General features: G+C 34.3%; 1 protein-coding gene and 1 long non-coding RNA gene across 2 annotated transcripts in view; one reads left to right on the top strand and one right to left on the bottom strand.

Annotated features, from left to right (window-relative positions):
* LOC133198813 (uncharacterized) overlaps positions 1–14,006 on the bottom strand; it is an 801,505-nt gene that overhangs the window by 510,913 nt on the left and 276,586 nt on the right. The window lies entirely within an intron of this gene.
* Positions 1–14,006, top strand: part of LOC133198806 (atrial natriuretic peptide receptor 3-like) — a 33,474-nt gene that overhangs the window by 11,781 nt on the left and 7,687 nt on the right. Inside the window, exons 2-4 of the mRNA XM_061334788.1 lie at positions 777–1,125; positions 7,071–7,182; positions 10,184–10,367. Coding sequence (XP_061190772.1) covers positions 777–1,125; positions 7,071–7,182; positions 10,184–10,367 — 645 coding nt within the window. The remainder of the gene's footprint in view (positions 1–776; positions 1,126–7,070; positions 7,183–10,183; positions 10,368–14,006) is intronic.

Raw genomic sequence — 14,006 nt, 5'->3', positions numbered from 1 at the left:
ACAATTTTGTCAAATTGTAAACATTTTTTTCTCTGTATAATTAAGTATTTGAATCCGTTCTTTTTTTAAGGGGTAAATTATTTTTAAAAGAATCAGAATAAAAATCCCAAGTAAGAAACAGAAATTTAAAGAAAGTCAAAGTATGTACTATCATGTTGATGTTTAGCAGTAAAATTGTGTTTTTTTACATGCTTAAAGTACTTTATTTTTAAAGAATATAACATATAAGAACTTGTTGTCTTACTTAATAATAATTTTTAATTATTTAATGTGGTTTTTGAAATAGATTTAGAAGAATAAGGGACATGAAACAAAGTTAGGAATCATTAATCAAGCTTCAATAATGCCTTTTTTATTCATTTATTTATGTATAAATATCATACAGTATATTCAAATACATACACGGTTCAATGATTTTAGCTATAAGAATTTCACACATCTTGTAGATCTGACATGGTTTTCAAAGAATCTTTTTCCATCATTTCATACATAGGTTTCGAGGAAGAAAAATAATTCCCAAACATCTGTAAAAATCGTATACATAATAAGCAGAGATGGATGTCGTAAATGATGTAGCTATTTTATATATTTAAATTGAATAACAAAAAGAAAACAAGCAATGACAACAGAAAAAAATAAATCAAAAGATCTTACAGGCTGCCATTTTTCCTATGTAATTAATTCCTAGGTTTCTATATTTCATATAATATCATGCACATTTGAATATATGACTCTTGGTGCAATTTACTGTTTTTTAATTTTAATTTAATTTTCAGGCCCAAAACTGGAATATCCCACTCGTTTCTGTAGGAGCAATGGCGTCTGATTTCCTTGAATATAGGAGACAGGATTACTCCTCTTTAATACGTGCTGGCCCTGTGAATTTTAACAATGTTGCCGAGTATGTAACACATTTAATTAACTATTTTTCTTGGAGAAAATTGAAAATTATTTCTGAAGGAAAAGGACAGGATTTGTATGAAAATTATTGTCACTTTTTGAGTAAAGCCGTCGACGATTATCTGAACTCGGACAACTCAAATATAACTAGTGATTACTTCAAATTAGATACGGAAGTCGATCTTGATGATTTACTTGTGAATGAGATCGAAAATGCTTATGGAGGTAAGAACTCTAATTATGTTCACTCAGTTGTATGACGCGAGGTAAAAAATAAAAACTCATTGCATTCAAAACCCCAGAGACATCATTTAAGTATATTTTTACAGTTCCAGTAATAAAATCAGGAAATAACTGACTACTCCAGTTAAAATTAATTACCCAGAAATAAATATTACAGCTGTAAATATAAAGAGATAACTGACTATTCCAGTAAAGTCTATCCAAAAATATCCAGAAATAACTGACTTTTTCAGTTAAATGTATCCAAAAATTAAATTGTTGTGAGTATCCTGAGATAATTGACATTTCCAGTCATACATAAAAGTATCCTTAGATAACTGTGTATTCTTACCTTTCTAGTTATAAGTATCCGGAGATGACTATTTCAGATATATGTATCTAAAGAAAGTTGTACTTTCCTAGCTATTTCCCAAAACCAGAGAATTGGTTTCTATTATGTTAACTTGATTCACAATCAAAGTCGAAGACATTTTATTTTACAAATTAAACTTACTCAATTCAAAGAATTATTTGTTAAGCCTTTTACATGCGTCGTACGTCTACATATATGGGAGTTGCACATGACTCTTTTATTATCGACATGGCTTATTACTGAAAAATGAAAAAGATACTAAATCGCGGTTATCATGAATGAATCTTAGTCAACAAAAATGTAAATGGTCACAGAACAAAAACATTATCTTCTAAAATGATGGTCGATCCTTTGTTCTGTACGATGATGCACTACTTTACAATGTTAAATAATAATATTATTGAGGAATTAGTTATCTAGAGGACACAAACCATGACAGTTTATATTACTAAGGTCCTATGAGACTATAAAGGTCAAATCTATAATTATCTGGATATACGTCACTCCAGTCTCTTTAGCTTTTGTGACAAAGTACGGCAGATAATTGAATAACTCCTGCTAAATACTATCTGATAAATGGTTATATTCATTACTGATGATTTATCCATATAATGGCACATAACAAACGAACAAATTACTTTTAAAATGTTAAAGTGCTCCATATGTAGGAATATAAAAGAGAGGATTTGTGCATTGTATCTTTGAGTCTAGGAAATACAATCACACAACGAGATCTATGTAAATAAACGTGTTATCCAAATTATTTTTCTTATGTATTTGTATTCATATTATATTGCATATTTTTACTTGTATATTGGTGGTTTTATTCATTTCTCTTCGGCTTAATTTCAACGCATTACTACGTAAGCAATTCTACACAGCTGGAAATGTTATGTATTAAAATAATAGCAAACATGCGCTTAAAATAAGTTATATATTTCAATTAATGTGTAATCAAATATTGTTGATGATTCTAAAGAACAATTATATGCAAACAAGAAAGATGTACATAAAAGTCTCTTGTATTTTGATTCGGCACTAAACCAACTTGTCTACTAACAGTCATTATTTAAAGTATTGAGACAACAATTACCAATAAAGTAGACCCTTGCGCTGTACTTTTAGATGTTATTGTAAATGGTATTTCACATTTTGAAGCTTGGTGTGACTAAGATTTTCTTATTTGTTTCCGCTGCATTGTCTAACTGATTAAAGTTTTTGGCTCTCGAAAGAAGATGGGTGATCAAGCCTAGAAAATGCCTATAAGAGGCTGAAAAATCAAATCTCATTTATAACACAGGTTTCTGTATTATTTCAGTTAAAGCGACATTGCGACACGAAATCGGGAAAATTGACTAAAATAAAATTTTTGCAAGGCGCATTCAAATTTTGTTCAGGTTTGGAAAGTATTAAGTTCCAGGAAATTACAGATTACAGAACCATGAAATCTTTTAAAAAGAAAAAAAACTTTTATTCGACCCAAGACGAAAATATTGTGTCACTTCTTCCTCCTCCTTATTTTACGCGTGCGCAGATATGTTGAAGAAATAAACATGGTCTGAAGTCCCAAGAAATGAATGTCGGTAGACCGAAGATTTTGATACACAATATAAATTTCCTATCTCACAGCCGATTTCCTTTCAATTTCCTTTGCCTCTTCTTTTCATAGCATAGTGTAATAAGCTTTGAAGTCATATTTGAGCGATGTCATAGGTTAGGGATTGTGAGATTTGAAACATTGTAACACATTGCTTTCAACAACATATTGGGAGAAACTTCGGCATTTTTAGTTTAACTCAGGATGGTTTAGATGTATCTACTCTATCACATACCAGGCCGGGGATTTTGGAGAGTTTTGTCCCTTCTACAGTCTCAGTCAGATTTTAATTAGACTCGGTACAAATAGATTCGTCTTTATCATAAATACACACCAGTAGACCAACAGTCTCATCAGAGACTTGTTTGAAAGTAACCCTTCAAAGTATATGTACGAGGGTAGTCCGGTAAAATCGTGGACAAGTTGTCTAGAGTGAAAAAATAATCATCATTACGTTCTAAAATTTCACTATTTTCTACTACACTTTTCATCAATATACATAGCAAATTCTAAATAGATATGTGCTCAAATAAACAAAATATTAGACTATGTTAGACTATGTTATGTGTGGTATCGCCTTACGGCGCACGGATGATAACGTCAAAGTGTCTAAAGCAGCGTCATGTTTCCTCTTTGCTAAAAAAAAGTTGTATAAGCCCCACTTATATTCGGGAATTTAATTGATGCACATACTCGAGTTTCCCTTTATTCCTCCATAAACAGTCGAGGAAACCATCTCGCACACACATTAGACCTTCTGAAGATTTATTTGTTGGTTATGGACAGTACTCTCACTATCATTCAACTAAATAGACAATCGTATATCGACGGTCTACAGTGACAGCGTCTTTTGCTATTGCCAGTAGCTGTTTGTCCGTATGTTTTGTTCCACTTGGGGACCCAGTCAAAATGCCTTTGCTTGGAAAACTCCCATTTAACTTGTATATTGAAGATCTAGTAATATTTATATATATTTTTTTCATCAGTAGTCATTTCAAGTTTCTTAGGGCGTCATTACTACATCTAGATTAAACGAAACTGCTCTTCGGTGCGCCGTTACGTCACCAAACGTCGCTTGTTGCGTTTACCTCTTTCCCGTTTCAAATGCTCGGGAAACTGCCAAAATTTAAGCAAATGCCTTGAATTTTTACAAAAGACGATATAAGAAATACTGGATTAAAAATATGATAGGTTTTACCCCAACCTTTTCTATTTAGTACTTTTATTTCAAAATAATACTCATGTACTCGCAAATGAAATCCTGGTTATTTGATCGTGCGCCCTAGGACCGTACCCTGTGTACATCCAAGCATAATAAACTCTATTTTTGTCTATATTTTATCCAAAAAAATTACGATGCACTTAAATATAATAAATAAACAATTGCTGAAAATTTCAGTTTAGTGCGCCCATTATTTTTCGAGAAAAAGGCTTTGTCCAGGATTTTACCGGACAACCCTCGTATGTTTCAAAAATATATTTTAGATAGAAGCATTGAGCAATGACCCAATCTATCTTTGAAATACACTTTAATGACACAAGATTCGTAGCTCTCCCAAAAATATTTCAAGTTCAATTTTACAAAGGTCATATCACAAAAAATATAAAGAAGATATAAATGCCGCTACCTTCTACAAGTTATGTGCAGTCTCGGTAGCTCAGTCGGTAGAGCGCTTGCTCCGTGATTGGAAGGCCGTGAGTTCGCATTCCACTTTTCAGCTCACCTGATCTGAAAGCTTAAGTGAGCTTTTCTGATCACCCGTTGTCCGTCGTCCGTCTGTCCGTTCGTAAACTTTTCACATTTTCAACTTCTCAAGAACTACTGAGCCAATTTTAACCAACTTGGTACAAAGTATCCTTGGGTAAAGGGGAGCTTAAATTGTTAAAATAAAGGGCCATGTCCCCTTAAAAGGGGAGATAATCAAGAAAAGACAAAAATAGGGTGGGGTCATTGAAAAATCTTCTTCTCAAGAACCACTGGGCCAAAAAAGCTGAAACTTATGTGGAAGCATCCTGGGATAGTGTAGATTCAAAATTGTTAAAATCATGACCCCCGGGGTAGGGCGGGACCACAATAGGAAATCCAAGTTTTACATTGAAATATAAAGGAAAAATCTTAAAAAATCTTCTTCTCAAGAACCAGTGGGCCAAAAAAAAACTGAAACTTAGGTGGAAGCATTCTCAAGTAATGTACATTCTAAACTGTTCAAATCATGACCCCCGGGGGTAGGGCGGGGCCACAATAGGTATTACAAGGAGGGAAATCTGGTAAAGAACAGCATGGCCAAAGTTACTACAGTAAGTTGAGCGATGTGGCCCATGGGCCTCTTGTTTCCGAGTATAGTACTTTGCTATAGAAAATTTTCCTTTCGAAGCTGGGTGCCCCCCCCTTTTTTTTTGATGTTGAAAGGTCGAGTACCGGCAAATTCTAGGATTTGCACAGTAAATTAGCCTTTTGTGTTTGTCAGATAATTTTTAGATGCCCCCCCCCCCCTTTATAGTCTATTTATTTATTTTTTTTTTTTTTGCTTGTCACATTTTTGGGGGGAAGCCCCCCCCCCCCCCCACACACACACATTTGAAACTTGAAGGAGCACACGACGGGTCTGACCGTCGACAGGGGATGCCCACTCCTCTATGGCATCTGATCCCACATATGATGTATTTTGAGGTCCGTGTTTACTCTACTCCTAGTTTGTATTTTTTAATTAAAAACATGGCATATTTTTCAAGTCAGAAGCCTGTGACAAGATCTTTACCCATATATGATGATTTTTAACTCCCTTTACCTTAAAATGAAACCTTTCTTTCGACATTTGAGAAATGCTTTTTGTAGAATGTAATTTACTTAGTATTATTATAATTGGCCACCTGCATGATAGGAAAATTTGCAAGTTCCATTATTCGTTGGTTCGTAGTAATTTACAATTTGAAAAGGATATTGTTTATCCTGAAATGAGAAATGTTTGTAAAAAGTTTGAAAATCAAAAATTTTGATGGTTTAAAGTTAGAAAAAATATAAAAATGTTTTAAAAATTTCATTTTTATTAGAATACATACGTGATTCATATCGCTTGATAAATATGTTGGTGCACTGTTAGTCTAAAGGTAATCCATCAGGGCAGATATTTTTTAAGAAAATATACGGGCCTGATAGAACATTTCCTAGCCCTCTGATGCAGTTTGTTTTTTGATGAGTTTTATAAAGTTTTGGAATCCAGTATATTCGGTATCTGAAATTCACATGACTGGTATTTTGAAAGTGAGTTTAATGAATTTTATCCTTTGAAAGGGAAATCTTGGGTATAAGTTTGACTTGTGGATGTGGAATGAAAGCAAAAATCGGAAATGCAATCGTTATAATGAGCTTTCCTTGTCAAGCATCTTAAACCCATTTAGACAACCTTAGTTACTCTCACAAAGATTTATTTAGCTTTGAAAACAGGACAAAACTCTGCCATTCAGTCACCTTTTCATGCTTTCAGAGTGGGTGGCGCAGATTTATCTTGTGTAAAGGTGATAATCTTTTTCTCGTTTTTAAGTTCATTAATACTTTTTTTGCTGCACTGTCCATCCTTTTCTCTCCTTTGCAGTTTTAAATGTTCTTTTATTGCTAACTTCATTGACTAGTTCTTTCTCCTAAGACCCCCTTTGTACATATTCATTTTTTCATATTTATCTCCTATCTGTCTTAACCTTTACTAACACAGTGATGCCATTAAATAAAGTATTTTTTTTTATATTTTCTATACTTTGATTGGTTAAATGATTTAAGAACCATTGCGTAATATCTTTATTTGCTAATAAAATAAGACCTTTGCTCCGTTGTCTTAAACTGCTTGAACTGACTGTAATCCAGATAAAAATATTACCATCAGATTGTCTTTTGATTTCAATGACTTGATTTAAAAGTTGATAACTGCGTGGATAGGACACTTTTACCCATATATATATAAGAGCATAGGTTCTTTCTTTTAGTTGTGTTGCTGTGTGCCTCGGCAGATACTGTAAGGGACATCATGATTAAAGCCGAGGAACTCAATTTTGATAATGGTGAATATGTCTTCCTCAACATTGACTTATTTAGCAGGTAAGTAGGGTGCTGCCCCAAAGAATTGTAGATTAGTATATACACAAATTGAAAATAACTATAGTATACATGATCGGTTGGCTAAAGCACGGGATGACAGAACGACTTTTCATAATAGTTGATACGGTATAGACTCGCAGAATTGACGTCCCAATTTGTAAAGATTGACTGCATTCAATGGTAGGCACAGTACATACAACAGGGTGAATATATTTAATAGTGAATGTAGTATAGATGTATAGACTTACTTTATACTGAGTGTGGAGGTATATTGCTTAAACTTATTCTCCCAAGAGTACAGACCAATATATATGTTGTGTATTCGATGGTAGATACGGCGTAGACCTAAGTATTAATTAAACCACTAAATGTTAAGGAATAGACGACATAAACGTACATATCAAAAAAATAACATTTCTGGGTACTGAAGGCAGCGATCTAATTTCCGAACAGATAAACGGATCTGGGAAGATAACCAGTTCTAACCCTTTGTGTCCGGCAACCTAACATATTGGGTCTGACGACACAAACGCTTGCGTGCGGTAGTCCATTAAGTTAGGTTTCAGTATGATGTTAGGTTTCAGTATGAAAATAGTGCTTGGAACGTTTAAAGCTGTACATGATTCGTAAAAGAAATTTGTCCGCCATATTCGATTGGACTCTCGCTATACCTGGGCCCTTATATATAGAGCCGCTCACTTAAACACTGTTCAGTGTAATCAATCGTCACCTGTATAGACGGATGTATGCTATATACCACTCGGTAGCGACAAAAAATATACGTTTACTTCTAATATAGGAGAGTAAGATACCAAAGGGACTTACAATAGTTGCACAGGTCAGTGCAGTCTACAAACAAACACAAATACACGTAACTGCAATAAAATGTAAACAAAGGTAATGCAAGATAACCAGCACGAACACGGGTCGCCGATACCCGTGACAATAAAGCAGCCAGGTGTAACGAATGCGAAGAGTATACCCCAGTGCTGATATCTAGATAGTAATACCGAAAATGGCGTATGCCTATTTACGAGTCGTGTTCAGCTTAAATAAAATCATTTACCCTGTTTATTTCCTAAATACAGATAACGCATGAATATTTTACACAAAAATTATCGTATATGGTATTATAAAGTTAATAATTTGACATGTTTAATTGTTTACAACTTTAAATACCATCAGTATACGGAATTGCTTTAAGCCTAAGTACAATGTCTTAACAGAAACCAAGCGTCTAAACGCATGTCAATTTCATAAAATATAAATTTGAGTTTATTAACAATATATACTCAAGATACTAAGCGTGATCGGGAGGTGGTGAGTTCGAATCTCGGCCGCGACAGACTTAAGTCGATAAAAAGTAGGTAGCAACTGTTCCTTCGCCATGCGCTCGGCACTTTGAAGTGAGAGTTGCGGGTACTTCGGATGAGACCTTAAAAACTGAGGCCCCGTGTCACGGTAGGCGTTGGCACGATAAAGATCCCTCACTGCTCAATGGCCCTGAGTGCCGAGTAAAGGTCAAAATTTGAAGCCCTTCACCGGTATATGGTAACGTCTCTATATGAGTGAAAAATTCTCGAATGGGACGTAAAACAACATACAATCAATCAATCAAGATACTAAGAGAAAATAAATTAAGCTTGTTTATCAAATGGATAAGGTGTTTGAGTAGCTTGAACATTGACCTATTGCATTTATTCTGAAATACAGTCAATCTTCGTTATCTCGAACTAGTTAAAACTATCCGAGTGTTAGAGATATTGAGGGTAAAGAACATTAAGGAAAAGGAGTTGGTACTTCCAAATGCTTTGACACATTGATGGTATTCGAGATATCGATGTTCGAGAACCGAAGTTCAACAATATTTATAAAACGCGTAAGGTTTTTGGCTATATAATACCTTCCTTAGTGTTTCATGCACATGTGTCAGGAAGGCTTGAGGGAAAGATTTTGTAGAGTCCTTCTGGGAGACATTAGTAAGATCTCCACCAATGGAAGGCCAGTATGATGCAGACAGTGCTTGCTTGTTTCAAATGGACAGGTCCAAGAAAGGAAAATGCCAGGGAGACAAAGCTCATATCATTGTGGCTTTGTGTGCCGAGCCCAGTTTTTAGCTCTTCATACAAGGCAAGAGTGCATTCTAGCATTCAAACTTATGCACCAGAACTATGAGGAGTGATTCATAAAGGAAACAGTATCATCTGTCTCTGTCAGGGCTAAATATCTTAAAAAATTTAGGTCATTATGACAGGAGGATTGTTCCTATCAATGCAAAACATAAATTCATACCTTAGTCCAGAAGTCTTTGATGAGACTGAAGTTCTAATGCTTAGTATTTGGTATATCTTAGAATATTGTACTCAGGTACCAAGGCGTATTTGGTATATCTTAGAATTTTGTACTCAGGTACCAAGGCGTACTGAAATTGGACTAAACATGTAGGAGGAATAGCGTCTTGAAATGATTGTTCACAGACAAATGGACAGACAGACGGACGGACGACGAACACCTTACTATTGCATAAGTTGGTCTCTGTCCATTAGAGTTTGAAATTCATTCAGATCATCATTAATTTTTAATGCAGGTTAATTAAACAGTAATTTATAATTATATATAAAAAAAAACTTCTATAGTTTTATACAGTCGAATCCTGGAAATGTGCTGTGTTTATGCAACTGTGTTTGTATGTTTTGTTGTTTAACGTCCCTCTCGAGAATTTTTTACTCATATGGAGACGCCACAATTTGCCGGTCTGCAAATTTTGGCCAATACTCGGAACGCGGTTTGTCAAATGTTCAGTAGCATCTTGTAACGTAGTAATTTTTAAACGTCATCTAACAGGAAGACAATGAACGGCAATCAGTGATAGAATAAAGTGAATGATAGCTCAGAACTTGACGTAATAAGTAAAGTAAAAATATGAAATATGAAGTAATTGGCAAATTAAATGTACTATAGTAAAAATATACATTTATATCGTTTTGTAATATTAAAGTAGTAAAGGGGAGAGTGAAAAACCCTGGTACAGGGGGAAGGACACGACGGAGCGGAACCGAAAGGCTAAGAGAGCTTATGAGGCCCTGATGACGATTACTGTACGGAAACCTACAAGCTTTGCTTACAGACGCTTCTCTGATCTTGTAAAAAGTCGAGCTGGATACCGCAGCTTCGGCGACGAGGAGGTTAGTGATGTCATGATTATATCACTATAGAGTAAAGTTTGTAGCATTCGAGTACTCAGCTATATATCACTATAGAGTAAAGTTTGTAGGATTCGAGTACTCAGCTATATATCACTATAGAGTCAAGTTTGTTGTATTCGAGTACTCAGCTATATATCACTATAGAGTCAAGTTTGTGGTATTCGAGTACTCAGCTGTATATCACTATAGAGTCAAGTTTGTAGTATTCAAGTACTCAGCTAAATATCACTATAGAGTAAAGTTTGTAGCATTCGAGTACTCAGCGATATATCACTATAGAGTAAAGTTTGTAGTATTTGAGTACTCAGCTATATATCACTATAGAGTCAAGTTTGTGGTATTCGAGTACTCAGCTATATATCACTATAGAGTAAAGTTTGTAGTATTTGAGTACTCAGCTATATTTCACTATAGAGTAAAGTTTGTAGTATTCGATTACTTAGCTATATATCACTATAGAGTCAAGTTTGTGGTATTCGAGTACTCAGCTATATATCACTATAGAGTCAATTTTGTAGTATTCGAGTACTCAGCTATATATCACTATAGAGTAAAGTTTGTAGTATTTGAGTACTCAGCTATATATCACTATAGAGTAAAGTTTGTAGTATTCGAGTACTCAGCTATATATCAGTACAGAGTAAAGTTTGTTGTATTCGAGTACTCAGCTATATATCACTACAGGGTAAAGTTTGTAGCATTCGAGTACTCAGCTATATATCATTATAAAGTCTGTAGCTTTCGAGTACTCAGCTATATATCACTATAGAGTAAAGTTTGTAGTATTCGAGTACTCAGCTATATATCACTATAGAGTAAAGTTTGTAGCATTCGAGTACTCAGCTATATATCACTATAGAGTAAAGTTTGTAGTATTCATGCTATAAAGGAGGATGTACAGAAGTTTTTTCCACATACAACGCCATGCAAAACCACACCCTGCTAGGAAATCTCAGCATTTGAAAATATCCAAGTTTAATGGAAGAATGTCTTTTCTGACTTCTCTGGAAAGAAGAATGTTATGGGTATTAAAGAAGGACAGAATATCGGGTAATCGGAAGATGTTCAAGACTACCTTCAGGAAGTATTCCATACGGGGGAAAGCATATATTGCAGCCATCAATTGTTGCACAGAACATGAGGGTAGCCGTAAACAAGGATGGGAACAAGCGATTCAGACCCACAGAGTACTTAGAGCTCTGACAAATATCATCCTACTTTCTAGACATAAGAAAACAATACAAAGAATATTGAGGTTAGCTGGAGAAACAAGAATCCATCTTTTTAGATATAAGAAAGGCAGAAACCATTGCAAAATTTTCCGTCTCTATATATAATAGAAAAGTAGAGACCACTAGAGACAAACACACACATATATAATTAAGCATCTGTAACACTTCATATACGATGAACTTTTTTTTATCATTCTGTCTGTCCTTCTGTTCGTTCATCCATTTCCTTTATTCGGAGTAAATTTCCTCTCTAGTTGTTCCAAACTTGCTCAGCCATCGATCAAAGAGTTGGATAATTCGCCACTCCATATGTAAAAAGGAACCTGTAATAAAAAATCAGAGTTGGGATCAGTTGCCATGGAGGAGTAAACATCCCCTGTCAACCGGTCAGACCCGTCGTGTACTCATTGTCATGATCGGGCAAACAGAAAAATTCCGTAGACAATTCAGTGTTTAAATGATGACCTAACAAGCAGTGTCAAAAACGTCGGTCAGCATTCCACTTAATAATAGATTGTATTTGCTGACAAGATCATTGTATCGATCATTGTACAGAACTTGCAAAGTGATAATTTCAAACCAGACTGTTGATATTCTTGTTTCATCAACCTGTTTGTCAATAGCTTGGATCGCTTTAGTAATTTTTCATACGTAGAGCATGCTTTTTCCTATCGATTCAACCTGGGAGACATAAACCCCATATGCAGGCGAAAAGGATATATTACTACGTAAATGAAGGAAGTTGACGATTGAAAAGTTGTGTTGTTAAGTAACCATTCACGTATTTTTAAAAAAAAAAAAAAATTAAAATAGCTAAATATGAAACAGGTGTGTCAGACTCCTTAGAAGTTGGGATATATCTAGTCGAAATATGAACTGAAGTAACTATTTATATTGATAATAGGTCGTCGGTAAATCTAAATGTCGAGTTAAAGGCCACACCACGTGATTTCTTATTCTCATGTACAAGTTTATGAATAAATTCTACTTTATATGAATACAAAAATTAGGCAGCTAATTACGGGGCGCAATCGGTACCCATGGGAATTCCGACATATTGTTGGAAGACCTATCTCCAAAAACTAGATTACTATTGTCAATCAGAGATTCAAGCATTAGTTTAAATTCAAGTTCAGTGTACTTGTGTGTAAATCATGTTTTTAACAAAATAATTTTTCAATTGACCAATAACAAGGTATGTAAAGTTACAAGTTCCATTAATTTATTGAAAAAAGCAGCTGTTTTTGATGTCAAAAAATCTGGATTTAAATTCATCCTGGGGAATGATTTTAAACAGTGTTGAAGCCGTAGGTTTTGAGGTTATTGATTTTGGTAAAAAATTTTCATTTCAAATTTTCTAAAATTTTCCTAGAGTTTTAAAGTATCCACATCTGATTTACACCACTTCTCAAATATATTGTGTATTTCATTCAAAATAATCATTCTTTCTTACGAGCTTATTTCAGCAATCAGCAAGATTCGCGAGCCCAAGTTGATTTTACCGGTTAACTAAGGGAACAATGAATCGGAATATCACAAATACTTCTGATTGGTTGTCTTAATTGCCGTTGTTTTGAACTCTTCATATTAGAGATAAATAATTACATATCTGTAGTAAGAATGATCTGCCATTCGATCAAATTGAATGTTGGAATCAGGGTAAATTACTGTAAACGTATTACATTTGGCTGAGTATTCTTTTTAGCGCCCTTGAGGGAAAGCAACTTCCGCTAATTCAAGTACAACGCTAAATGTCTTGCATATATGCACATGCAAAAAAGAACATTAAGAGAAATGCACTAAATCAAATCTACGCTAACTTGTTCAAAAGTGAATTTCCACCAAATATCGTACACGCTAAATATAAAACATTTACAGTATTAAATCAATTTTATCATTCTTGATATTTTATTTGGACAAAATAAATTAAAAAAAATGTACTTGCACGTATTTTGCTTATTGTTACGGAAGCGTATTAGGGCCGCAGCAGTATCTTTTATTGATTTGTTTAACAAATTATCAATTTGTTATAACAAATTAATAAAATATACTGCTGCGGCCCTAATTAATACGCTTCTGTATATTGTTCATCAACACTTCCTTGGTATTGAACATTTTTTCCATGCTGTATATACAATTTTCTCAATGTCCTAAATTTTAGACTTGATTGTATAAGGATTATACTTTCATGTCCATTTTTCTTATTTAGGCCTACAATATTATCTTTTCCATTTTAACGGTCGATACGATATCAACAGTCTCGTTTGAAGTCATCATTTTGAAAGTTTTACGGTCGATACGATGACCTTGTCAGCACATTCAACCTATCATTGAGTCATGACTGACGTTTTCACTACTAATTGTTAGGTCATTATTTATACGCTGA

This window comes from Saccostrea echinata, unplaced genomic scaffold (genome assembly GCF_033153115.1).
Source record: "Saccostrea echinata isolate AGI-Se365-2 ecotype Australia unplaced genomic scaffold, CSIRO_AGI_Sech_v1 ptg000033l, whole genome shotgun sequence".
Lineage (NCBI taxonomy): Eukaryota > Metazoa > Mollusca > Bivalvia > Ostreida > Ostreidae > Saccostrea > Saccostrea echinata.
The sequence above is the reverse complement of the archived record's forward strand: the minus strand, read 5'-3'. Positions and strand labels throughout refer to the sequence as shown.